The sequence below is a fragment of the Mytilus trossulus genome, chromosome 14 (assembly GCF_036588685.1).
Source record: "Mytilus trossulus isolate FHL-02 chromosome 14, PNRI_Mtr1.1.1.hap1, whole genome shotgun sequence".
In the NCBI taxonomy this organism is placed as follows: Eukaryota; Metazoa; Mollusca; class Bivalvia; order Mytilida; family Mytilidae; genus Mytilus; species Mytilus trossulus.
Window position 1 is genome coordinate 1283871 of NC_086386.1, and position 26555 is coordinate 1310425.

Here is a 26555-nt window from a genome sequence, read left to right on the forward strand (position 1 = left end):
ACCACTTCTTCTTATTTTTATATCACAGAAAAATGACAACAGGAAATCCCAGTAATGATAAAATAAAATGATATACCTCTTGTATAAAATATTTTAATGAACAAAAAGTTATGTTATTGCAGTAAAGAAAAAAAGAAACATAAGCTTTCAGAAGATCACATGATGTATATCATTTTTGTCAGAGTCATTATTAATTATTCATTTAACAGAATACATAAAACTTTCATATTTACTTTTTAACATTTTTAAGGAAATGTAAATGGCCAGCCTATCTTGCTTAATGAAAAATAACCTGTACTCATCAATGAAAACAAAATTCATATTTTATGTAATGAAAACATATATTTTATACATAGTATTCATGATTATTGTTCAAGGTCACAAAACAGAGTCAAGGTCAAATAAGGGTGGGTGAAAGAACAAAATTAAACTGATTTAAATAGTGACACATAAATTTATACTCCCTCAACTAATTCTAGAAGTGATTGAATTAAACTGATTTAAATAGTGACACATAAATTTATACTCCCTCAACTAATTCAAGAAGTGATTGAATTTTCTGAACGATTAACTCTCATGTAAGGATAATTTCATTTTTTTCTGTAAAATCAGCATTGGTTACAAGTCCCTCCCCTAACAAAAATACCTATCTTATGAATACATTCACTAATATACAACAATAAATAATCAACCCCAATCATCACTATCATGTTTAATTCTTAAAATTATAATGTTCAATCATACAATCAAAAACTTAGACACATTTGTATTAAATCTAGAGATTAATCAAAAACTTAGACACATTTGTATTAAATCTAGAGATTAAAAAGACTCCTTTTACTCGTTGTCATCAATAGTTTCTGCTTCTAACAGTCTTGTTGAACAGGTTTTCTCTTTTTAATATTTAGGTTTTTTGCCACCTGAATCACCTGATTCTCCTGTTTTACGTTTGTTTAGTATATTTTGAATTTTCTGCCATTGTTTATCTAGTTCGGCCTTTTCATCTTTAGGTCCTGCTCGCCTGGTTTTTCTTCCGTCAGCCATCTTAACTCCATATTGAAACGCTGCCCTAAAAAAGACAAGAAATTACACTGTAAAACATAACATGGTAACAACATTTTTATTGAAATGAAAAATCTTGTGCAAGTGAGATTTATAAAGAACCAGGTGCACCGCAGGGGGCAGCTTTATACGACCCCAGTGGTAGAACCCTGAACAGTTGGGGCAAACTTGGTCACAATATTCAAGCTTAGTTCTGTCTGAATTTGGATTGTGATCAAATTTTTGACATAATATAGGTTTTTGTCACAAAATTAATATGGTCAAAAAGGAAGCCCTCCCCTTGGAGCAATTACCCTTAAACTCAATCCCATGCTTTCCATTACAGTATTGAACCTTGTAGTACAATTTCAGAGAGATCTTTACACTTAAACACAAGTTATTGTCATGATTGTTTTGAAACTAGAAACATGCTTCTTTTTGGCCCTTTTTTTGCCCCTAATTCCTACATATTTTGGGCAATTAACCAAACACTTAATCCCAGCCTCCCCTTTGTTATGTGATACATTGTGGTACAATTTCAGAGAGATCCATACAATTACACATAAGTTATTGTCTTGAAACTAGAAAAATGCTTGTTTTAACCCCTTGTTGGCCCTTGATTCCTAAACTTTGGCCCCATAACCCCTAAAATGAATCCAAACCTTCTACTTGTGGTTTTAAACATTGTGGTATGATTTCAGAGCAATTGAAATACTTCTACACAAGTTATTATCCTGAAACTAGAAAAATGCTTCTTTTGGGCCCCTAATTCCTAATTGGTTGGGACCATCATCCCCAAAATCAATCCCAACCTTCCTTTTGTGGTATGGAACCTTCTGAAAAATTCATGAAGATCTATTTACTTAAACTAAAGTTATTATCCGGAAACCAATGTGTCTTCGGACGACGACGACATCATACCATTATACAATCCCAAAAATGTTCTGGGGTCATATAATAATGGCATATATGTTTTTGATGCTGACTTTATCAGCAAGAATATCAAGCAAGACCTCTATATATTGTTTGGTTTAAAATATGTAATTAAATGAAATAGTAAGTAAAACTAAAACACATAAAAACTTTGTGATAGTTGTTTGGTTATATGAATGAAGTCACATGCAATTCATCAATGAATTACCACAGATGGAAATAAACATACTACATTGCTGATAATTCATGTCATTGCCTAATATTCTAGAGTATGAAGTCCTGTTTATGATCTAACAAATATTAGGCAGTAGGTTCTAATGAAAAATATTTTTGAGCAATTTGTGACATTCATTGAAACTCCACTTTTAGAATCTGTCTTGTTTCTCAATGACATATTTCAATCATGTTGCAGGTAAGGCAGCAACCATTTGATTTTCTGGAGAGGGGGGGGGGGGGGGGGGTGGCTATGATTTTTTTGGAAAAAAAAGTTTGTTTCCAGTTTTTGGTGAAAAAAATAATTTGTTTTGGACCCTGAGAAAAAAAAATGTTTGTTTTACCCTCAGCTGCCACTATATGTAATGTTAAAATTGAAAGAAAATATTGTTTTCGGTTTGTCGCTACAAAAAATAGATTGTTCTTCCCCGAAGGCGAAAAAAAAGTTTGTACAGAAAAAAAAACCATAGCCCCCCCCCCAGAAAATCAAATGGTTGCTGCCTAAGGATAATCAACAGCCAACTCCAATATTCAAATGCTTTGGTCCATTTCTGGATATTTTCATATCTTATTGACTTCTTTTTGTTTTACTGGCCTGTAGCAAACCAAAAAAGCCTCAATCCTAGACGTAAAAGGTCTTATCTATTATGTAAAAGTTTAAATAGACTTTTTGTTTGCATGAACCAAAACAGTTGTATATGTTTAATTTTTGAAGTTATCTAACTTTGTACTACTTACTTAGGAAGTGCCTCCTTGTTAGACATGTAATCACTGTATTCTTCTTGTGTGTCAAAGTCCCATCGACCCACTGGACCTTTTTTATTTCCTTGGTCCATTTTACTATAGTCCACTTCATCATCCGAATCATCCAGTGTATCCTGCATCTGCCATTCACTAAAACAAACAAATAATAAATAATTTGAGTTTCAATGCAACAAACCAATAACTAATGATTCTTCTAAAAAACAAACAAATAATAAATGATTCTAATAAAAACAAGAATGTGTCCAAAGTACACGGATGCCCCACTCGCACTATCCTTTCCATGTTCCATGGACCTTGAAATTGGGTAATAATCTAATTTGGCATAAAAATTAGAAAGATTATACTATAGGGAACATATGTACTAAGTTTCAAGTTGATTGGACTTCAATTTCATCAAAAACTACCTTGACCAAAAACTTTAACCTGAAATTCCCACTTTCATTTTCTATGTTGAGTGGACCGTGGAATTGGGGTCAAAAGTCTAATTTGGCTTTAAAATTAGAAAGATCATATAATAAGCAACAAGTGTACTAAGTTTCAAGTTGATTGGACTTCAGCTTCATCAAAAACTACCTTGACCAAAAACTTTAACTATCGTAGGTGGGGCATAAAAATAAGAGTAAAGACTGTGAAAATATTTCAATAAACTGTAATAAGGGGTTAAGGAAGCTGGCTTGTCATGTTTTGGATTTTTTGTCAGATTTTCTGAATCCTCTGGTTTTATCCATTTGAATGCCTTTAAAAAAATTGCCCGGTACCCCCATTTTTCTTTTTGTAAATGTTTTACATGGATAATGATAAGCCATCTGTAAAAGTCTTTTATAATTTTAATTACTTTTTAACAGTTTTTGAGAACTTCAACTTGTCAATGATAAAGCTATGAAAAGTCAAGAGAGAATATTTTCCCGCCAAAATTTCAATGGCTAATACCTCGAAAACAAGCATGGTGACCTATATATTTTTTTTGCTCTTTAATTTCCTTTATTAATCCCCTATCTATATAAACTAGTTTTTTTGAAAAGTTAATTACTTTGAAACTGAGAAGCAAACTCCCTTAAGGTAGATTGATGGTATACCGCCATCTTGGATTGTACAATCACGGTACAAAATCGGTCTAGTTATTTGCCTAAATCTGCAAATTAGGAGACAGATTTGCAATACAATTGTTAGAAGTTTTTTCTATTCAAAGAAAACTTGTTAATTAACTGTATTATACAAAATATTTTAACAAATATCATTTTCTTTGGTTTTAAAATATTTTTTTTCAAATGAGCCATTTAAGGGGAGATAACTCTTTTAGTACAAAATTTATACTGGGCTAATAGGGAATTTTTTTATATTTACTTGTAGCAAGAAAACAAGTTCGGTGACACCATGTTTTCTTTTTATTTTCTTAAAACATATTATGAAACCTTTCTTCTCACAATTTATTTCAAAATTCTATCTCATAGAATTTTTTTTATGCACACTAATGTGTTTTTTCATGAACAAACTAACCAAATTTTGGCAATTTTCAACGTCTCGTGGCTTGAAAAATAGCACGGTGACCCATACTTTTTATTTAATTTTTGAAGAGCATAGTAAAATCTTCATTTTGGTAAATTATAAAAAAATTCTGTCTCAAAAAATATATACTGGTGATCTACCTTAAGAAGGAGTTAGAGATACAAAATGTGTACCCACTAAATAAAGCAAAGACAACGGGTTGTGAGTTTTTGTCTTCTGTGTAGACATGAATTATCATTGATTTGGCTCTAATTGTAAATTAATGTGTTTACAAAACTTTTAATATTTTGAAATACTAAGGCTTTTCTATCTCAGTAATAGATAACCTTAGCTATATTTGGCAAAACTTTTAGGAATTTTTGGTCCTCAATGCTCTTTAACTTCCTACTTTATTTGGCCTCTTTTATCATTTTTTTTATTCAATTGTCACTGATGAGTCTTATGTAGACGAAATGCATGTCTGACGCAAATACCAATCCTGGTATCTATGATGAGTTTATTTTCTATGTGGTATTGTATAGACTGCTGTTTGTCATTTATGTTTTTTTGTTTGTTTTCCCCATTGCATGATTAGTTTCTTGTTGGTTTTTCAGTTTTGAATATCCCCCTATGGGAACTTTAAACTCTTTTTGACATGTAATAATTTGTAAATAGCAGGCTCATAATAGAAATGTTTCAACCTTGATAGACTAAAAGATTTTGTAGTTTTTACAGCTAATTTCCTCATGCTTGTAGAGTACAACATTGGTTAGCTTGCTTGTTATGCTTGTATAAACGTTAATTCAAGCTTTATAATTAACATTGACATTTTTGAACAGTACATATATAGGCATATTTTAACCTGTTTATATCATATTTAAATTTGATTGGACATAATCCTAATTACAATTAACAGTCACAGTATACAAACAAAGCAAGCAAGCTAACCAAAGTCTTTATTTACATGCATTAGCTGTAAGATCTTATCCAGGATAACATTCATTATTCTTACCCAGGGTAACATTCATCGTATCCGTAATGATCAATCTTTCCTTTCAGCTTCTGTAGTTTAGTGCTGCCTCTGTAAGATAAAATAATTACATAATACAGTTCATCAGAAAACTTAAATTTGTTAATTGCTATTCATTTAAAATCAGATTCAGAATGAGGCAGATCAATCATGTTAGTGAGCATTTACCTTAAAATAATCTGGTGTAATAACAAAATATTAGGACAAACGTGTTAAAATTAGATGGAAAAGGCTTGACTTTAAAGACTTTTATACAATGGAAAATAATTTAACCAAGGCAATTCATTATCAATATCTTATTAATTTTGTATTTGCTTGAGAAATTGCTACTTATAATTATTCCATTAAGCCATGCAAAAATCAAAATCACTACTTCTTGAAAAACGAGTAATTATTGCCACATTGATTGCAAATATTCAGGTTTTGTCTTTATGATAATAAATTTGTTTTTTAATCTTAAATTGATAACTTTTCTAACACACTTTTCTTTCTCCTTTTCTTCTTCTACCATACCAGCAAAACTCTGAAATCAAAATTACAATGAAGACATAGTGGCAAAATAATATACTAGCATAACAAAGTCGTTATAACAGAAATTACATCTTATTTGACTTAATGTTCAAAACATAAGATTGTACTCTTTATGATACATCTCATGAATAGAATAATTATATCATACTGTCTCAACTCAATTTTCTGACCAATGGACTAAACCAACTGTGAACTGACAAAAAACTTTGCTAATTACTAGACTTTTAGACTATACTAGCTATTAGTATTAGTATTTGTATTCATCTGATGAGCTTGCCTTTTTTAACTGATTTTTTAGGTCGTTCTGATGTTTACTGTTACACCACTGTCCTAGGTTAGAGAGAGGGTTGGGACCCCACTAACATTTAAAGCCCCACCACATTCTGTATATATGTGCCTGTCCCAAACAAGGAACTTGTAATTCAGTGGTTATTGTTTGTTTATGTGTTAAATATTTGTTTTTTTTTCGTTCATTTTTTTTACATAAATTAGGCCGTTAGTTTTCTTGTTTGAATCGTTTTACATTATCATTTCAGGGCCTTTTAAAGCTGACTATGGGGTATAGGCTTTGCTCATTGTTGAAGGCCGCCGTACAGTGACCTATAGTTGTTATTTTTGTGTCATTTGGTCTTGTAGAGAGTCATCTCATTGGCAATCATACCACATCTTTTTTACATAAACCAAATGTGAGAAATTCAATTCAATTGAAACTTCTTTCCTTTAAATTCTTGTTTATCAGTGGCAGATCCAGAAATTTTCATAAGTGGGGCCCACTGACTGCCTAAGAGGGGGGCCTGCTCCAGTCAAGCTTCAGTGATTCCCTATATTATAAACAAAAATTTTCCCAGAAAAGGGGGGGCAGTCCCCCTGCCCCCCTAAATCTGCCTCTGCTAATGGACTGAACCAGCTCAGTAGTGCATAATTTTGTCTTACCTTAAACTTCTCATTAATGGACTGAACCACTTGAGTAGCTGATTGACCTTGTTTCTGATCTTCATCCTGAAAAACAATGAAGTTTTCATAAATAAAAGTCCAAATGTCATATATCTGTCTAAAATGAGAATTTTGTTTTGAAAAATCTTTGAAAAAAAATAAGATATGTCTCATGATCTTTCTAGAGCAATCTTATCAAAATGCTCTGAAACATGACATAGGTGACAGTGACTGTTGTGACAAGTTATTTTATAACCAACCATTAAATATATATAAAGCCTGCACTAGTTTCATAAAGCCACCTATTGAATTTTCTCTTAATAAGGAGAGTCTGTCCTGACATAAAAGCTTTGTCTCTATGTCAACAACCTATCCAAGAGAAGATAATCTGTCTTAATCTAAAGTCTGATAATTCATACCTCCTCCACAGGCTTTTCAAAATATGTTTTCTTCCTCCTGTCTTCCCTGTCCCTATCTCTATCTCTGTCTCTACGATCTCTGTCCCGTCTGTCTCGGTCACCTTTGTCTCTCCTATCACCATGTCTGTCCCTGTCTCTATCTCTACGATCGTCTCCCCTCTCTCTCTGTCTGTCCCTATCTCGTCCCTTCTCTCTGTCGTCATCCCGACGGTCTTTCTTTCTATCTTTCTTATCCTGGACTTTGTTATAAGTAGGAACATAATCTCCAATGTCATTGTAGATACTAAACAGATAAAAAATTAACTCATTATAGATACTAAAACAGATAATACACACATATATATATATATTTTAACTCATTAATTTGGAAATACCTGTATACAAAGTATTTCTTGGCACTTTTTTTTGTTAATACTCCTTCTTTCCTGTGAAATGACAGAAATTAAGCCTTTATAAGTTGGAAAAGAAATACATATCCACACCATTGATGTTCTGTGGTGTTGTTTGTTGATGTGGTAAATTAGTGTTTCTTGTTTCTTGGTTTTTTATACTGATTTGAGTTTTTAAAATACTATTTTACAAGTTTCGAGTCTGCGAACATGACATGCCATACTATCTAGATCAATGTGATTGTTTCATAATTGACAAAAATGCAAGTTGTTTCTATTTCAGTTAAATTTCATAAAAATAATGCTACAGAAATTTTAAAATAAGACTTTTTATCTTTATCTTGTCACAGATTATGCAAAGTTTGTGCAAGTCAAGTTTATGAAAATGTTACAGTGACTTGACTGTTAGTGTTGCTATCCACCAATTGCAACTCATTCAAAATTTTGACCAAATTGCAATTTGTTTTATTAAACCAAATTGTTCAACTGGTCAGAAATTTGAACCAACTGCTGTAGAAAACCACAGTCAGGTTGTGAAAGTGCAAGGTGATAAAATAAATCATACTTACAATCCTATAAGATTTTAACTCCAATTTAGTGATGTTGTGACAAAATTTGTCTATCAGTTTGTATAGGTATATTATAGTCATTACCATTCTTAAGGTGAAATTGTTATTTTGAATTGCTGTAAAAATGTCCATACTAACTTTCATATAGTTTTTCTTTCGAAAAGTCTTTTATATTCATAAGAATCAGACATTGTGTGAATTAAAACATTTCATATTCAGTAAAACATGTGTAAAATTGCAATATGTTTGTAGGAAGTTTCCATGGGGAGATAATATTTTTTTCTTTCAAAAAGTCTTAATTCAAAAGATTAATATTTTAGGTTATCTCCCCATGAAAACTTATCAATAGCATATTGTTATTTCACACATATTTTCCTGAGTATATGATGTTTTATTTAAAATGATATCTGGTTCTTATGAATATAGAATACTTTTAGAAAGAAAAACTATATGAAAGCTTAGTTTGGTCATTTTTATAGCTATTCAAAATAAACAATTTCACCTTAAGCATGGTAATGACTTTAATATACCTATACAAACTGGTAGACTCAAATTTTGACAACATCATTAAAGTGGAGTTAAAGTCTTATAGGATTGTAAGTATGTTTTATTTTATCACCTTACACTTTCACAGTTTGACTGAACAATTTGTTCAATATTCTGACCAGTTGAACAATTTGGTTTAATAAAACAAATTGCAATTGGGTCAAAATTTTGAATGAGTTGCAATTGGTGGATAGCAACACTAACAGTCAAGTCACTGTAATATGTAGTTAACTTACTTGTCATCACCTCCTGTTAACTTGGCTTTCTCTTCTTCTTTCAGTTTACCTACAATTTAATTAGTTTGATTATTTACAAAATCTTACAAATAAAGACATCTGTTACCAAAATCCTAAAATCTTGATAAGTGCTGAACAACATAGCCAAGAGGCCATTCTAAAACATCAATACCCTGAACGAATTTATCAAGATAATATTCTTTTTTTTCTTTCTTTTTTTATAATTCCCCTCATCTTTTTTAAAACTATCTTTTTCTCCATTTATTATTCAATATTAGTTTATTACTTTCAGTCTAAATCCATGTATGAATGTTTTTATATCTTTTTATTCTAATGTTGTATTCCAACCCTAAATATTCTAATTCTGTTCTTTCTCTACCTACCTTTCTCCTTCTTTTTCAGTTTTTTACTTTCCCTTCTTCCCTGTCTAAGGTATGACAAAATCTGTGTTAACTTATTGATGACAATGTCATTTGTGGTTAATGTTGTTGTAGACTGAAATAGAAAGGTCAACCAATACACATTTTATTAACTTTGTAGTAATGTAAGTTGTCTAAGACTTAAATCATAAAACAGAATTAAAATAAAAGTAACAGCAAATTCAGCAATTTTTCCATTTATTAAAGAACATCAGTGTTGGATCCAGAACTTTTTGTAAAGGGGGGCCCACTGACTGGCCTAAGAGGGGCCCACTCCAGTCATGCTTCATTAATTTCCTATAGAATCAATCAAATTTTTCTCACAAAAGGAGTGGGGGGATAGGGCTCCTCAGGCCTCCCTAGATACACCTATGGACATTATATTGGAGAATGGTGAAAGTGTCAACATTCAAAATTGATTTGTATTTGGTGGCAATAAGCATTGTGCATACGTTTCATAACATTTGGTTGCGGCAAACTAACTAGAGGCTCTCAAGAGCCTGTGTCGCTCACCTGACTTTACTTGAAATAATTTAAAAAAAGATAAAATCATAAAAGATACTTATAATAATGTTTGAGGCCAAATTTGATTCCATTCAGTGGTTCTCTAAAAGAAGACATTTGTATGTATTTGATTTTCCCATAGGGTCCTTTCTTAAACTAAGTCCCCTGCTGGTGGCCATCTTGGATGATGGATCAGCTACAAAGTAACACCAGATGCTTCGCAGGGCGTAGCTTTATACGACCGCAGAGGTTGAACCCTGAACGGTTGGGGCAAGTATGGACACAACATTCAAGCTGGATTCAGCTCTAAATTTGGATTGTGATTAAATAGTTGACACAGCATAGGTTTCTGACACAGAATGAATGTGTTCTAATGAACTTAAAACTTTTGTTTTCTCTTAGAGCAATTCACTATGCTGTTCAATATTAATCCTCTCAAAAAAATGTTTGAAGAAATTTTCTTTTTATTTATGATATTTCAAATGAGAAAAATTGAACCCAATTTTTTAATCACATCCCCCTTTCCCTTATTCCAAAACTAATCTCAATTAAAATATTCTAATGGAGTTTGCAACAATAACTACTCATTTAAATACATCATGAAATATTAAGATGTAAAAAAACTGCTTGTTATCACTGAATGGTAAAGATTATTTAAATTTATCAGTTGGTAGTAAAAAGTGAATATACATTGTATATTGTATATAACAAATATTTAAGTTGATTCTGGACAAAGAAAGATAACTCCAATTAAAAAAAAATCTTGCAATAAGATATTTCTTGCTTACTATTTTGGACAAAGAAAGATAACTCTATTTAAAAAAAAATTTGCTATTTCACAATATAGTGAAATTAGGTATTTCTTGCCATTGCACAATACTGTGCAATTGAAAAGACTTGCTATTCCACAATACTTAATATAATAATTTTAGATCCTGATTTGGACCAACTTGAAAACTGGGCCCATAATCAAAAATCTAAGTACATGTTTAGATTCAGCAAATGAAAGAGGCCCAAGAATTTAATTTTTGTTAAAATCAAACTTAGTTTAATTTTGGACTCCTTGGACCTTAAAGTAGGCCAATTTGAAAACGGGACTAAAAATGAAGAATCTACATACACAGTTAGATTTGGCATATCAAAGAACCCCATTTTTTCAATTTTTGATGAAATCAAAAAAGTTTAATTTTGGACCCCGATTTGGGCCAACTTGAAAACTGGGCCAGTAATAAAAAATCTAAGTTCATTTTTAGATTCAGCATATCAAAGAACCCCAAGGATTCAATTTTTGTTAAAATCAAACTAAGTTTAATTTTGGACCCTTTGGACCTTAATGTAGACCAATTTGAAAACGGGACCAAAAGTTAAGAATCTACATACACAGTTAGATTCGGCATATCAAAGAACCCCAATTATTCAATTTTGATGAAATCAAACAAAGTTTAATTTTGGACCCTTTGGGCCCCTTTTTCCTAAACTGTTGGGACCAAAACTCCTAAAATCAATACCAACTTTCCTTTTATGGTCATTAACCTTGTGTTTAAATTTCATAGATTTCTATTTACTTATACTAACGTTATGGTGCGAAAACCAAGAAAAATGCTTATTTGGGTACCTTTTTGGCCCCTAATTCACAAACTGTTGGGACCTAAACTCCCAAAATCAATACCAATCTTCCTTTTGTGGTCATAAACATTGTGTTTAAATTTCATTGATTTCTATTTACTTAAACTAAAGTTATTGTGCGAAAACCCAGAATAATGCTTATTTGGGCCCTTTTTTGGCCCCTAATTCCTAAACTGTTGAAACCAAAACTCCCAAAATCAATCCCAACCTTTCTTTTGTGATCATCAACCTTGTGTCAAAATTTCATAGATTTCTATCAACTTAAACTAAAGTTATAGTGCGAAAACCAAGAAAATGCTTATTTGGGCCCTTTTTGGCCCCTAATTCCTAAAATGTTGGGACCAAAACTCCCAAAATCAATACCAACCTTCCTTTTATGGTCATAAACCTTGTGTTAAAATTTCATAGATTTCTATTCACTTTTACTAAAGTTAGAGTGCGAAAACTAAAAGTATTCGGACGACGACGACGACGACGACAACGACGACGCCAACGTGATAGCAATATACGACGAAAATTTTTTCAAAATTTGCGGTCGTATAAAAACTTGGTCAGCACCTCCTCAGGAACATTTATGTTATGTTTGGTTTCATTCAGTAGTTCTCTAAAAGAAGACATTTGTATGTATTTCCCTTAGGGTCCTATTTAAAACTAAGTCCCCCGGTGGCGGCCATCTTGGATGCAATATTTGGTTCCATTCCATTCAGTGGTTCTCTAGAAGAAGTTCAAAATGTAAAAATATAACGACGACAATGGATGCCAAGTGATGAGAATAGCTCACTTGGCTCTTCGGGACAGGTGAGCTAAAAAATGTTTAAATGGCTAATTAAACAAATTTTACAATTATAACGGTACGCTGAAAGTTATGCCATATTAAAACTGATTTGTTTTGTGGTAATAGGCATTGTGTATAAGTTTTATAATATTTAATTGAGGCCAACTTAAATGAGAACAAATGTTGTAATGCATGTCAGGACATCACTATCTGCCCTCAAGCTGATGGCCTTACATGATACTTACATCAACTGTAGGACAGTCTGCTTTACTCCTTATGATAGTGGTTGGTACATCACTGTCAGCGTACTCATCCTCAAGGTCAACAACATAGGCCATACGTTTAGGTAAAAATAACTCGTTCCTCTCCGGGAGTCTGGATTGAAATAAAGTTTTGTAGATGTTCCTTGCTGAAATGTGAACAGAAAAATGTGTATTTCACCACATATTATTATACAAAACTGCATTATGTTTTTTTACATGCAATATATGAAGGAGTGTAGTATTATTTATCAAATCACAAAGTCTACAGTGTACATTGTCATCAAACCATAAAAACCAATAAAATATATCCCATCTCCTCTATTTGTGTGAATTTTTTTGTCATGTATCTTTGGTTGTATCTTCTTATCTAACTCAAGACTTAAAGCTAATTTTTGGTCCTGTATCTTAATGTACATTTATGTGTATTTTCCTACTCATTTTAGTCCTGAATTCAATTTTTGGTCTCGTATCTTAATGTATATGTGTATTTTCATACCCATTTTAGTCCTGAATTCTATTTTTGGTCCCATTTTTTAATGTATATGTGTATTTTCATACCCATTTTAGTCCTGAATTAAATTTTTGGTCCCATTTCTTAATGTATATGTGTATTTTCTTACCCATTTTAGTCCTGAATTCATTTTTTGGTCTCGTATCTTAATGTATATGTGTATATTCTTACCCATTTTAGTCCTGAATTCTATTTTTGGTCCCGTATCTTAATGTATATGTGTATATTCTTACCCATTTTAGTCCTGAATTCTATTTTTGGTCCCGTATCTTAATGTATATGTGTATATTCTTACCCATTTTAGTCCTGAATTCTATTTTTGGTCCTGTTTCTTAATGTAAATGTGTTTGTTCTTACCCATTTTAGTCCTGAATTCTATTTTTGGTCCCGTATCTTAATGTATATGTGTATATTCTTACCCATTTGAGTCCTGAATTCTATTTTGGTCCTGTTTCTTAACCCTTACCATGCGGTGCCCGTCTTTTGACGGGCGGACCCTAATAACCGTTATTTGGCTCCAATGGCGTTCCATACTTTAAGAAGTCCACTTTATTATACTTATTTTAAAAGTTATGCATGTTCCGTCAACCTGAGGCTATCCATATTCACGTTTCTCATGTATAAGTAGCATTTTGAGCACAAATACGGACTTGAAAAATTGAAATTGGCTAAAACTCGGTTTTCTGGAGGGGTAGGCTTCACATCTGTATATTATACAAGAAGTTCTGAGGCATAAAACTGTCAAAAATAGTGCAAACCCACAGCCATATAACTACTGATCATTATTATTATTGAAATACGCATAGGAAACAACCACTTCCGGTTTTGGGTCCATTCGAAGTCAAAAATCGGCAAAAATTGTGAAATTCTGTATTTTGGGTCCAAATGACCTTCTGTAGACTGATGAATCAAGATCAGATTCACTCCGACCTAACAACTGTTGGGGTCAATTTGTTCACTAGGGTCCACTCTACACGCAGGCTTCAGCTGGATACCTTAACCAGCAACCCTGGGTCATCTGGGTCAAGAGAAGGGGTGAAAAATCGCCAAAATTGACGCTTTTTGCACCTGTTGACCCACTTTGGGGCAAATTCCCGCCAAAAAAAATCTGCCTCCTCACTCCCTGATCATCCATATTAGATTTAAAGAAATCAATATGCTACAGCAACAGGGCTAAGCTCATTTGCATATAATTTGCATATTTTTGCAAATAAACGAAAATTATACATTTTCTAAAAACAATTCCGCATGGTAAGGGTTAATGTATATGTGTTTGTTCTTACTCATTTTAGTCCTGAATTCAATTTTTGGTCTCGTATCTTAATGTATATGTGTATTTTCATACCCATTTTAGTCCTGAATTCTATTTTTGGTCCCGTATCTTAATGTATATGTGTATATTCTTACCCATTTTAGTCCTGAATTCTATTTTAGTGCCAGTATAATGTATATGTGTATATTCTTACCCATTTTAGTCCTGAATTCTATTTTAGGTCCAGTATAATCTATATGTGTATTTTCCTACCCATTTTAGTCCTGAATTCTATTTTAGGCCCAGTATAATGTATATGTGTATTTTCTTACCCATTTTAGTCCTGAATTGTATTTTAGGCCCAGTATAATGTATATGTGTATATTCTTACCCATTTTAGTCCTGAATTCTATTTTTGGGCCTGTTTCTTCTGGTTTCTCTTCCCTGTTTTAATACAAAATCAAATTTTAATTCAATAGTAAGATATGATTATCTACTGATATATAAATGGTTTAATACTCAAATGGAATAAGTAGAACTTTTACATAGAGAATGCAGGATTTATCGGTAATTCGTATATTTTCCCTTTGATCTTACTGCCTAATATTTGCGAGTATCAACGTACTGGCTGTATCACTGAAAATATTAGGCAATACATTGCATGACGTCATAACATTGTGTGACATCATAATTACCGATAAACAGAATAATAGGTAGTTTCGTTTTTGATACTGACTATATCATGTTGAATATCTTAACTCGCCCTAACAGGCTCGTCTAGATATTCCACATGATATAGTCAGTATCAAAAACTCAACTACCTATTATTCTATATATATCATTTTCCTTGGGAAATAGTTATCAAAGGTACCATGATTATAATTTAGTATGCATGTTTCGTCTACATTAGACTCATCAGTGACGCTCATATCAAAATATTTATAAAGCCAAACAAGTACAAAGTTGAAGAGCATTGAGTATCCAAAATTCCAAAAAGATGTGCCAAATATAGCTAAAGTGATTTATGCCTGGGATAAGAAATTCATTACTTTTTCGAAAAATTCAAAGTTTTGTAAACAGGAATTTATTTTCTGTATCTTAAACCTTACTTTTTCTGAGTGACAGCTGTCTCCATTGCTTCTTCATCTTCTTTCTCTTTATTGCTGATTTCTGCACGAACCTACAAAATCAAGGTGTAATGAATATTACAGGTTAAGAAATTTGCTGAATATCAACTGATTTTTTTTTAATGAAGCTGTAGCAGTTGTCATTGATAAGTAGAAAAAAAGTATAACCTGCGACAATAACTTCTTTTGAGACAGTTCTGATCGAAATGCAATAAGTAGGGCTCATCATGTAAAACACTTTTGCCTGTCAAATGTTCATTTCAAAACTTGCATTTTGCCCCTATATTTCATTTCAGCCATGTCGACAATCTAGGTTGGCAGATTGTGCCATGGAACACATTTTTAAAACTAGATACTTAAATGATGATATAGGTTTGGTTAAATTTGGCCCTGTAGTTTCAGAATAATGATTTTTGTTAAAGTAAATGAACGTTGGACACCAAGTGATAAGAAAGATCACTTAGCCCTTTGTGCCAGGTGAGCTTAAAAGTAGTAAATGTATAGCTAAATATCTACCTTTTCTAGTAAAGCAAAATCTAAACCTTTGACCAAATGAGTATGTTCCATATCACCACCATGATCCTTGTACCTACCTTTTCTAGTAAAGCAAAATCTAAACCTTTGACCAAATGAGTATGTTCCATATCACCACCAAGATCCTTGTACCTACCTTTTCTAGTAAAGCAAAATCTAAACCTTTGACCAAATGAGTATGTTCCATATCACCACCAAGATACTTGTACCTACCTTTTCTAGTAAAGCAAAATCTAGACCTTTGACTAAATGGGTATGTTCCATATCACCACCAAGATACTTGTACCTACCTTTTCTAGTAAAGCAAAATCTAAACCTTTGACCAAATGAGTATGTTCCATATCACCACCATGATCCTTGTACCTACCTTTTCTAGTAAAGCAAAATCTAAACCTTTGACCAAATGAGTATGTTCCATATCACCACCAAGATCCTTGTACCTACCTTTTCTAGTAAAGCAAAATCTAAACCTTTGACCAAATGGGTATGTTCCATATCACCACCAAGATACTTGTACCTACCTTTTCTAGTAAAGCAAAATCTAAACCTTTGACCAAATGGGTATGTTCCATATCACCACCAAAATACTTGTACCTACCTTTCCTAGTAATGCAAAATCTAAACCTTTGACCAAATGGGTATGTTCCATATCACCACCAAGATACTTGTACCTACCTTTTCTAGTAAAGCAAAATCTAAACCTTTGACCAAATGGGTATGTTCCATATCACCACCAAGATACTTGTACCTACCTTTTCTAGTAAGGCAAAATCTAAACCTTTGACCAAATGGGTATGTTCCATATCACCACCAAGATACTTGTACCTACCTTTTCTAGTAAAGCAAAATCTAGACCTTTGACTAAATGGGTATGTTCCATATCACCACCAAGATACTTGTACCTACCTTTTCTAGTAAAGCAAAATCTAAACCTTTGACCAAATGAGTATGTTCCATATCACCACCAAAATACTTGTACCTACCTTTTCTAGTAAAGCAAAATCTAAACCTTTGACCAAATGGGTATGTTCCATATCACCACCAAGATACTTGAACCTACCTTTTCTAGTAAAGCAAAATCTAAACCTTTGACCAAATGAGTATGTTCCATATCACCACCATGATCCTTGTACCTACCTTTTCTAGTAAAGCAAAATCTAAACCTTTGACCAAATGAGTATGTTCCATATCACCACCAAGATCCTTGTACCTACCTTTTCTAGTAAAGCAAAATCTAAACCTTTGACCAAATGAGTATGTTCCATATCACCACCAAGATACTTGTACCTACCTTTTCTAGTAAAGCAAAATCTAGACCTTTGACTAAATGGGTATGTTCCATATCACCACCAAGATACTTGTACCTACCTTTTCTAGTAAAGCAAAATCTAAACCTTTGACCAAATGAGTATGTTCCATATTTCCACCATGATCCTTGTACCTACCTTTTCTAGTAAAGCAAAATCTAAACCTTTGACCAAATGAGTATGTTCCATATCACCACCAAGATCCTTGTACCTACCTTTTCTAGTAAAGCAAAATCTAAACCTTTGACCAAATGGGTATGTTCCATATCACCACCAAGATCCTTGTACCTACCTTTCCTAGTAATGCAAAATCTAAACCTTTGACCAAATGGGTATGTTCCATATCACCACCAAGATACTTGTACCTACCTTTTCTAGTAAAGCAAAATCTAAACCTTTGACCAAATGGGTATGTTCCATATCACCACCAAGATACTTGTACCTACCTTTTCTAGTAAGGCAAAATCTAAACCTTTGACCAAATGGGTATGTTCCATATCACCACCAAGATACTTGTACCTACCTTTTCTAGTAAAGCAAAATCTAGACCTTTGACTAAATGGGTATGTTCCATATCACCACCAAGATACTTGTACCTACCTTTTCTAGTAAAGCAAAATCTAAACCTTTGACCAAATGAGTATGTTCCATATCACCACCAAAATACTTGTACCTACCTTTTCTAGTAAAGCAAAATCTAAACCTTTGACCAAATGGGTATGTTCCATATCACCACCAAGATACTTGAACCTACCTTTTCTAGTAAAGCAAAATCTAAACCTTTGACCAAATGGGTATGTTCCATATCACCACCAAGATACTTGAACCTACCTTTTCTAGTAAAGCAAAATCTAAACCTTTGACCAAATGGGTATGTTCCATATCACCACCAAGATACTTGTACCTACCTTTTCTAGTAAGGCAAAATCTAAACCTTTGACCAAATGGGTATGTTCCATATCACCACCAAGATACTTGTACCTACCTTTTCTAGTAAAGCAAAATCTAAACCTTTGACCAAATGAGTATGTTCCATATCACCACCAAAATACTTGTACCTATCTTTTCTAGTAAAGCAAAATCTAAACCTTTGACCAAATGGGTATGTTCCATATCACCACCAAGATACTTGAACCTACCTTTTCTAGTAAAGCAAAATCTAAACCTTTGACCAAATGGGTATGTTCCATATCACCACCAAGATACTTGTACCTACCTTTTCTAGTAAAGCAAAATCTAAACCTTTGACCAAATGGGTATGTTCCATATCACCACCAAGATACCTACCTTTTCTAGTAAAGCAAAATCTAAACCTTTGACCAAATGGGTATGTTCCATATCACCACCAAGATACTTGAACCTACCTTTTCTAGTAAAGCAAAATCTAAACCTTTGACCAAATGGGTATGTTCCATATCACCACCAAGATACTTGTACCTACCTTTTCTAGTAAAGCAAAATCTAGACCTTTGACCAAATGGTTATGTTCCATATCACCACCAAGATACCTACCTTTTCTAGTAAAGCAAAATCTAAACCTTTGACCAAATGGGTATGTTCCATATCACCACCAAGATACTTAGATTCCTGGATTACTTGTTTTCTTCTTTCAGCATAGTTTTCTCCTCTATCAATCAAAAGACAATAGTAATGCTTTAAATTCATTATAGTTGGGAATACATTTATCAGAGATTATCAACATAATCACGGAGTAAATCATTATTATTTTTATTTTTTAAACCCATCTCATGGCTTATAGATATAAAAGTACACATTTCAGTTTGAATCCCAGACAGACCATCCTGGTAACTTAGATATAAAAGAAAGATTACTGATTCCACCCTAAGATGGACCCTACGGTTGCTGGTAATTTCTTTCTTTTCTTATAACCATAAACATCACTCAGGGAACATGAGTACCTTTATGTTTCATAGTATGTACACTCACTGACTCTAACTCCTTATCTATGAAATTTACATTGTTTTTTTGTTGAGTTTTATTTATCACATCATTTATAGTACATGTTTGCAGATTTTTTATGTCATTTGCTCCAAATTCAATATTTATGTTTTTGAACCACAGATTCAAATGTTCCACAAATTACAACTTTCCTAAATGCATTGAACACAAAAATCTGCAAAACCACAAAGACTTACGTCTTAACATCAGGACTATAAATAGACTTACGCCTTAACTTCTGGACTATAAATTTACTTACGCCTTAACATCTGGAGCAACAGCTCTGTAATCAGCTGTAGTACTAACAATTTCTGTTTCTTCGTAATCTTTGTTGTGACCATCACGTCTTTCTCGAGCCTGAAATAATACGGCAAATACAACATTATTATTATAATCACCTAATTATTCAGACTACAACTTCATTCAGCAGAGTGGGTATTTGAGAATAACTACCGGTAAGTTGACATGTGCAAGTGGACACTCAAGTATCATTCAGTAGACTTTTTTAGTTTTTTTTGTCTCTTTGACACATTCCCATTTCCATTTTCAATTTTATTATTGAGTGGGTATTTAAGTATCATTCAGGAAGCATCTGTGAGTGGGTATACATGTTTCATTCAATATACATGCTAGAATGGGTACCATGCTGAAGACATGATGAGCACTCTATTTCCTATATGGTATGTACATGTATGATACATCTGTAATTACTACAATAAACTAATATCTTTTAAAGAAATCTTATTTTGTGTGCCTTTTTCTTATCACTCTAGAACATAACTATTTCTCAAGCATTCCTATCTCTGTACTCTATTTCTTGTAACTAATGGCAACCTTACCCTATCTCTGTATTCTATTTCTTGTAACTAATAGCAACCTTACCCTATCTCTGTACTTTATTTCCTGTAACTAATGGCAACCTTACCCTACCTCTGTACTTTATTTCTTGTAACTATTGGCAACCTTACCCTATCTCTGTACTTTATTTCTTGTAACTAATGGCAACCTTACCCTATCTCTGTACTTTATTTCTTGTAACTATTGGCAACCTTACCCTATCTCTGTACTTTATTTCTTGTAACTAATGGCAACCTTACCCTATTTCTGTACTTTATTTCTTGTAACTAATGGCAACCTTACGCTATCTCTGTACTTTATTTCTTGTAACTATTGGCAACCTTACCCTATCTCTGTACTTTATTTCTTGTAACTAATGGCAACCTTACCCTATCTCTGAACTTTATTTCTTGTAACTATTGGCAACCTTACCCTATCTCTGTATTTCTCTTCAAGCTCCTTCTGTTTCTCTTCTTCCATTCGTTTAAGTTTAGCATAGTAACTGTAATGGAAAAACATATTTTTGGGGGTAAAGTTCAAGGCTCAACGCACTCAACTTCAGAATCAACACAAAAATTTAAAATATAAGTGATTAATAGTGGTAAAATTGTTTCTACAACTTAAGGATGTCTGCTTGTCATGTTTTGGAATTATTATCAGATTTTCGGAATCCTCTGGTTTTATCCATTTGAATGCCTTAAAAAAAATTCCCCATGAACCCCCATTTTTCTTTTTATAAATCTTTAACATGTATAATTATAAATCATTTGTAAAAGTCTTATAAAATTTTATTTATTTTTTAATAGTATTTGAGAACTTTAACTGGTCAATGATAAAGCTATAAAAAATCAAGAGAGAACATTTTCCCGCCAAAATTCCAATAGCTAATATCTCGAAAACAAGTACATGGACCCCTGTATTTTGTTTGCTATTTTGATTCCTCAATTTATTTCCTATCAATACATACTAGTTTTATGAAAAGTTATTTATTTTGAAACTGAGCAGCGGACATCCTTAAGTTTTAATATAACAGCACCACCATTTTTTTTGTGGAAACTTGTGGTATTATTTCAGAGAGATCCATACACTGTTCCACAAGTTTTTGTCTGGAAACTAGAAAAACTTTGTGGTTATATACCTTGCCTTTAAATTTCATAGATTTCTATTTACTTATACAAGAGTTATTGTTTGGAAACCAAATGCCTTCAGATTACGCTGACGATGACGTGATACCAATATATGACAGCAAAAGAAAAATTGAAAAAAATAAAGGATGATTTTAAAAGTCTCCCTTCTGAAAAAAATGGCCAATATTTAAGATTCATTCTAGGTTCTTCATTCCAATGTGAAGAGTATCTAACAGTGACAACAAAGTGATACAAGTCAAAAAACATTTCATCCTGTGATGTAAACTGGAAAATTGACCAATCAAAATCAAGATTTGCTCTAGTGTCATACTATTTGCCTTATAGTAGCATGTGACCTTCAAACAAAAGCATGTCAAATCCAGTTAAAATGTAACAGAAGAAGACAAATCTGCTTCCCTACAGGATTTAAATGAGAAACATATGTGGTGTCCATATTTCATCAGTACAAAATCAATTATATATGATTGATAAATCATAGCACAAATATCAACTCAAATATAATTCAGATAATCATAAAATAAGCTTTTTTATTAGTTGTTAATTTACTATTGGTGAATACTAAATCTTACATTTTCTTTTTCCTTCTTCTGGTCCCTGCATCATCATCCTCATTGTCTTTGGGTAATTCTCTGGAAAAGAAATTTAATGAGTACCGGTACTGAATATCAGGAAACCAATAATTCAACTAAAAACCCAAAAAATAGGGTTGTTAGCCTAACAATGGTTTCTATGTCTTTAGATTTAACTGTAATCTTGGTTGTTTTTAAATCACATATTCTGTTCTATAACTGAACAAAAAAAAAGTATAATTTTCAAACATTCAAATCTTTATGTGTTTAGAGTGCTTTGCTGTTTGTCATTTATGGTTTTTGTCCATATCATTTCAGTTCGTTCTTGATTATAATTGAGGATATCTCATTGGTATCTTTCTTCCCTCTTTTATAGATTTCGAACTCATACACAAGTTTAATATTATTTAAAAGGGATATTCGTAATTTTAAATTTTATTTTGTTCATTTGACTATACACAACATCCCATGCTGTCCTACACAAATGTTTTCCTAGGTCACTTGTAGGTCAATCAGAATGTTTGGGAGACTTAATAACATAGCTGGTATGGAGTCAGGTATTTTACATTATAGATGATAACAATAGGTCCAGGAGTTCTACAAAAGATGAGGTTATAACTTCCACAACAAAGTTTCTAATACAAAACTAGTTCTAACTGGTGACTTGTATGGCCAGCTGATGATTATATGTAGATATGGAATCATTATGGGCTCAGTACATTTGTGGATCAAGGATTTGAAAAAGGAGCACTATGAACAAGTCTATACAATAACCAATGTATTTAGCTTTTTGAGGCTTTTATCAAATTACTAGTGAGTTCTTAAACCAAATGCCATAGTTACAGAGGTCTTACAGAGGTGACCTATAGTTGTTAATGTTTTTAGTCTTTTGTGAATTGTTTTACATTGTCTTATCGGGACCTTTTATAGCTGAATATGCAGTATGGGCTTTGCTCATTGTTGAAGGCTGTATGGTGACCTATAGTTGTTAATGTTTTTGGTCTTTTGTGAATTGTTTTACATTGTCTTATCCGGACCTTTTATAGCTGACTATGCGGTATGGGCTTTGCTCATTGTTGAAGGCCGAATGGTGACCTATAGGTGTTAATGTTTTTGGTCTTTTGTGGATTGTTGTCTCATTGGCAATCATACCACATCTTCTTTTTTATATTACAATAGAGTAATGGTGCTGGTTTTTTTATGAGCAGATTAATGTTGTAGAACGGTGGCAGTTGCTCTCTAACACTTCATTTTAACTCTGGGGATAGTTGTCTCATTAGCAATCATACAATATATCCTTATTTCCATACCAATAATATTGTCATAGTTCCTGAATACTTACAATATTGTATTACTACTACTGCTTGAGTGTTTCTTAGGGACAGATGAATGTTGCTGATGTTGTTGATTGTGTTGATGATGATGTTGTTGTTTTGCTGCTGGTCCTGGCCCCCGAGGGGTCATCATCATTTTCCTAAAGTCATCATTGGTCAGGGGATGTCTAAATATACATTGTACATGTATTAAATTATTATAATATATAAATTACTGACCCTGTATCTTAACATAATAATTGAAATTGATTTAATACTTGTTTTTTAAACACTAAACAAAAAATAAGAATCCATAAAAAAAACAAGAGAAAATCTCTTTAGTCAACACAATAAGATATATTTCCTAGTTATTTGACATAATTTCACCATTGCTGAATGACAATCATGACAATTTTAGGAACTATTTTTCGTTAATCATCAGGATGTGTTGTGACTGTTATTTGACTGGCAAGTATAATTTGATAGCAATTAGATAGTCATAAATAGATTTGAAAAAAATATTATTAGGATTATGTATTGGTATAACAGTGAGAGTTTATTTCTATACAAAAGTTATTATAAATCATAGTAACTATGGTAACTTACCCTTCATCCTCATCATCACTATAGTGATGATTTTCTGGAGGAAGTGGATTTGAGAAAACCTCAGAATCTCCTCCTAAAATATATAATCATTAAAATGATCTTAGATTTTCTAATGGCAATTTTAATCTAATTTGAAAGTTTAAGTCATATCTAGATCTGTTTGAATCAATTTGAAATATTTTCTGTATTTAAAATTAGTTATTGTAAATTCATTATTATTTGTGGGACTTCAGCAATACCACAAAATGCCAAAATCGGTAGGCAGGTAGGTAGGTGAAACTTACATAAATGAAGAGATAAATGAAAAATGAACAGATTGATGCCCGATTTATATAATTCCAAGGCCGTCAGTCTGCACCAGAAGCGATGAAGCAGCGCATCTATTTAGGGTGGTCAAATATCCACTTTTTGATATGGGATGAGCCCTGACGTTCCACGACCCAAGCTTGTCTGGCAAAACAGCCGTTAGACATCATGAGAGTAATCTCGGACTAATTACCATGCTGCCGTATCAATTTTTTAATTATTATACAGGTCTAAACATATATGACATCTTTGTGACAGTCATTCTCTATCAGATAACACATAAATAGAAAATGGAATGTCATTACTCTCTTACTCTAAAAAATAGAAAATCTTTGTACATTCTAACCGGCATCCTACCAGTCGAGGCACAAATCCATACCAAAATGATGACATTCTTTAGTAACATATGTCAGCAATCAGACAATAGTGTTGAAAAACAGCTTGGTAAAAGACAACTAGCTGTAAAATCCTCAGGAAGCCACAGCTGGTATATTGAAGTACAGAGGGTCATGTTCAAATACAACCTCGGCAGAGCCATTGATATGCTGAATAATGCAGATGTGACTAAAACCACTGTCAATCAAATAAAAAGACAAATTGCTAACCACTGGGTCAAAGAAATATCAGTTATTGCCAACCTGTATCAAGGGCTAAAATACCTTCAAACAGACAACTTCATGGCAGGCAAAATCCACAGTATACTGAAGATCAAAAGATACACCAACAAAGACCGTTTTAGAATTCCAATCAAACTAAAACTCCTCACTGGAACCTACTCACTGCAGCCCCTGAGATATAAAATCTACAAAGAAGGAAACCAGGAGATATGCAACGCATGCAGCCAAGAAGTGGAAACGGTTGACCATCTATTGATCAAATGTAAAGCTTGGGACAACATCAGAAGACCTGTAATTAAAGAGATAGAGAACATATTAACAAGCAACAGCAAAATAGAGTGGGAATCTCTTAATGAAGGGACCAAAATACAGATATTGATGGACATAACCATGGTACAACGACAACTTCGTCTGAACAGTGAAGAAGTCTCAAAGATAGAACACCAAGCAAAACGTCTCATATACCTTATACACAGCGCCAGATGTAAACTTCTACTTCAACCATAGCTGATTGGAAGATGATTTGATCAGGGTTTATGGTAGGGTTGGGTCTGGGTGTGTAGGGCAGCCAATTCCAAAAAAGTCGAGCTCACTGTATAACATGTTAATTTCAAACGCTTCGGAATTCATGGGTGTAATTTGACCATATTTACAATGAACATTATGCAGATTGCTGCAACAAATACGTAATATGGGTGTGCCGGTGCCAATATAGATGTGAGATAAAATCTTTTACCTTTTAAAGACAAGCTTTTAGAACTATATTAATAAACATATGACAATTGCTGTTAAATTACAGTGCGTGCCTAGATCGTAAACGTCGCACAAAGTGCTAATATATAGATGCAACGAAATCTTAAAAATCCTGTTATATATTTTATGATGTGAAATTGTCTATTTCTATGCCATGTATGCGTGGATTAAGTTTTTAGGCTATATGAACATTTTAAACAATTTTAAGTATATGAAAAGGAAAGAAAGTGATTTTCTTTTAACTTTTAGATCTTTTTATCATATCACGAAAGGCGAACTATTTTACATTTTACTGCTGCAAATCTATTATTCTTTTTATCAGTGCGAACTTGAGTGTAGCATCTTATTTTACAACATTGTCTTTTAAGAATGAACTATTTTACTACATTGTCTCTTAAGAATGAACTATTTTACTACGTAAACATATATAATCCCATTGTATATATGTCCGGTAACTAGCCTAACAATTTTAAACGCAACTAAGAATACATACAACAAGATATATGCGAAACTACAAAAGTGCTCCTGTATATAGCGGTGGAGGATGGAACTATCCGAATTATAGTGTATATATATTCCTACTTGTATGGTGGTGGGTTTTGTTTTACATGCCTTAATGGTGTGGTTGTCCTACAAAGGATGTGAAGATTTGGAAGAAGAAGAAGAAATTCATCAGACTTTGTCAGAACAGAGAATTTATCATAAATACATGACTTTGATAATACAGTCTAAAATTGAAAATAAATGCTTTACAGATAGTATGTGTGCTGATTTCATGTGTGTTTGTGGGGTGCAAACTTACTTTCTGGCATCTTTGCAACTGCAATGAGCAAAATAAAAATAATGCAGTGTCTAAAATCTAAAACAAAAACCGGATTGATCCGTAAATATATCCGGGTTTATTTATAGCCAAATTGTTTAAATATTCTACACTTTATAACAACTGTATCGAGATATATGCAGAAAAGAATGAGAAAAGACATTAGAAATCGTATTATTTTTTAGCTGACTTTATTTGAGTTAAAGGAATAGATATATT

At 32.7% G+C, this 26555-nt stretch overlaps 1 protein-coding gene across 6 annotated transcripts; it reads right to left on the bottom strand.

Annotated features, from left to right (window-relative positions):
* Positions 1–259: 259 nt before the first annotated feature.
* Positions 260–26549, bottom strand: LOC134697302 (protein Red-like). Of its 6 annotated transcripts, none has more exons than XR_010103097.1 (19): positions 26319–26549; positions 23841–23913; positions 23264–23422; positions 21922–21981; positions 20637–20706; positions 19627–19724; positions 18921–19035; positions 15550–15620; positions 14832–14884; positions 12660–12823; positions 9474–9585; positions 9091–9139; positions 7351–7633; positions 6932–6997; positions 5950–5990; positions 5450–5518; positions 2926–3081; positions 785–1069; positions 260–744 (listed from the first exon to the last, which is right to left on the bottom strand). XR_010103097.1 is itself a non-coding variant. In XM_063559492.1 (19 exons), the coding sequence occupies exons 1-19, from the start codon at positions 26326–26328 to the stop codon at positions 898–900; spliced, it is 1821 nt and encodes a 606-aa protein (XP_063415562.1). In that variant the 5' UTR covers positions 26329–26549; the 3' UTR covers positions 260–897. The 6 variants fall into 6 exon arrangements, 5 of the variants coding, with proteins under 5 accessions (XP_063415562.1, XP_063415563.1, XP_063415561.1 ...); XM_063559492.1 differs by adding an exon at positions 17855–17880 and having other exon boundaries at positions 260–1069; positions 18947–19035; XM_063559493.1 differs by adding an exon at positions 17932–17957 and having other exon boundaries at positions 260–1069; positions 18947–19035.
* Positions 26550–26555: the final 6 nt, after the last annotated feature.

Coding starts and splice junctions, on each gene's coding strand:
- LOC134697302 (XM_063559492.1), bottom strand. Junction 20,707..21,921: donor AGAAGAAGGAAAAAGAAAAT/GTAAGATTTAGT, acceptor TTTCCATTACAG/TTACTATGCTAAACTTAAAC. Junction 15,621..17,854: donor ATTTTGCCTTACTAGAAAAG/GTAGGTACAAGT, acceptor TTGATTTTGTAG/GTTCGTGCAGAAATCAGCAA.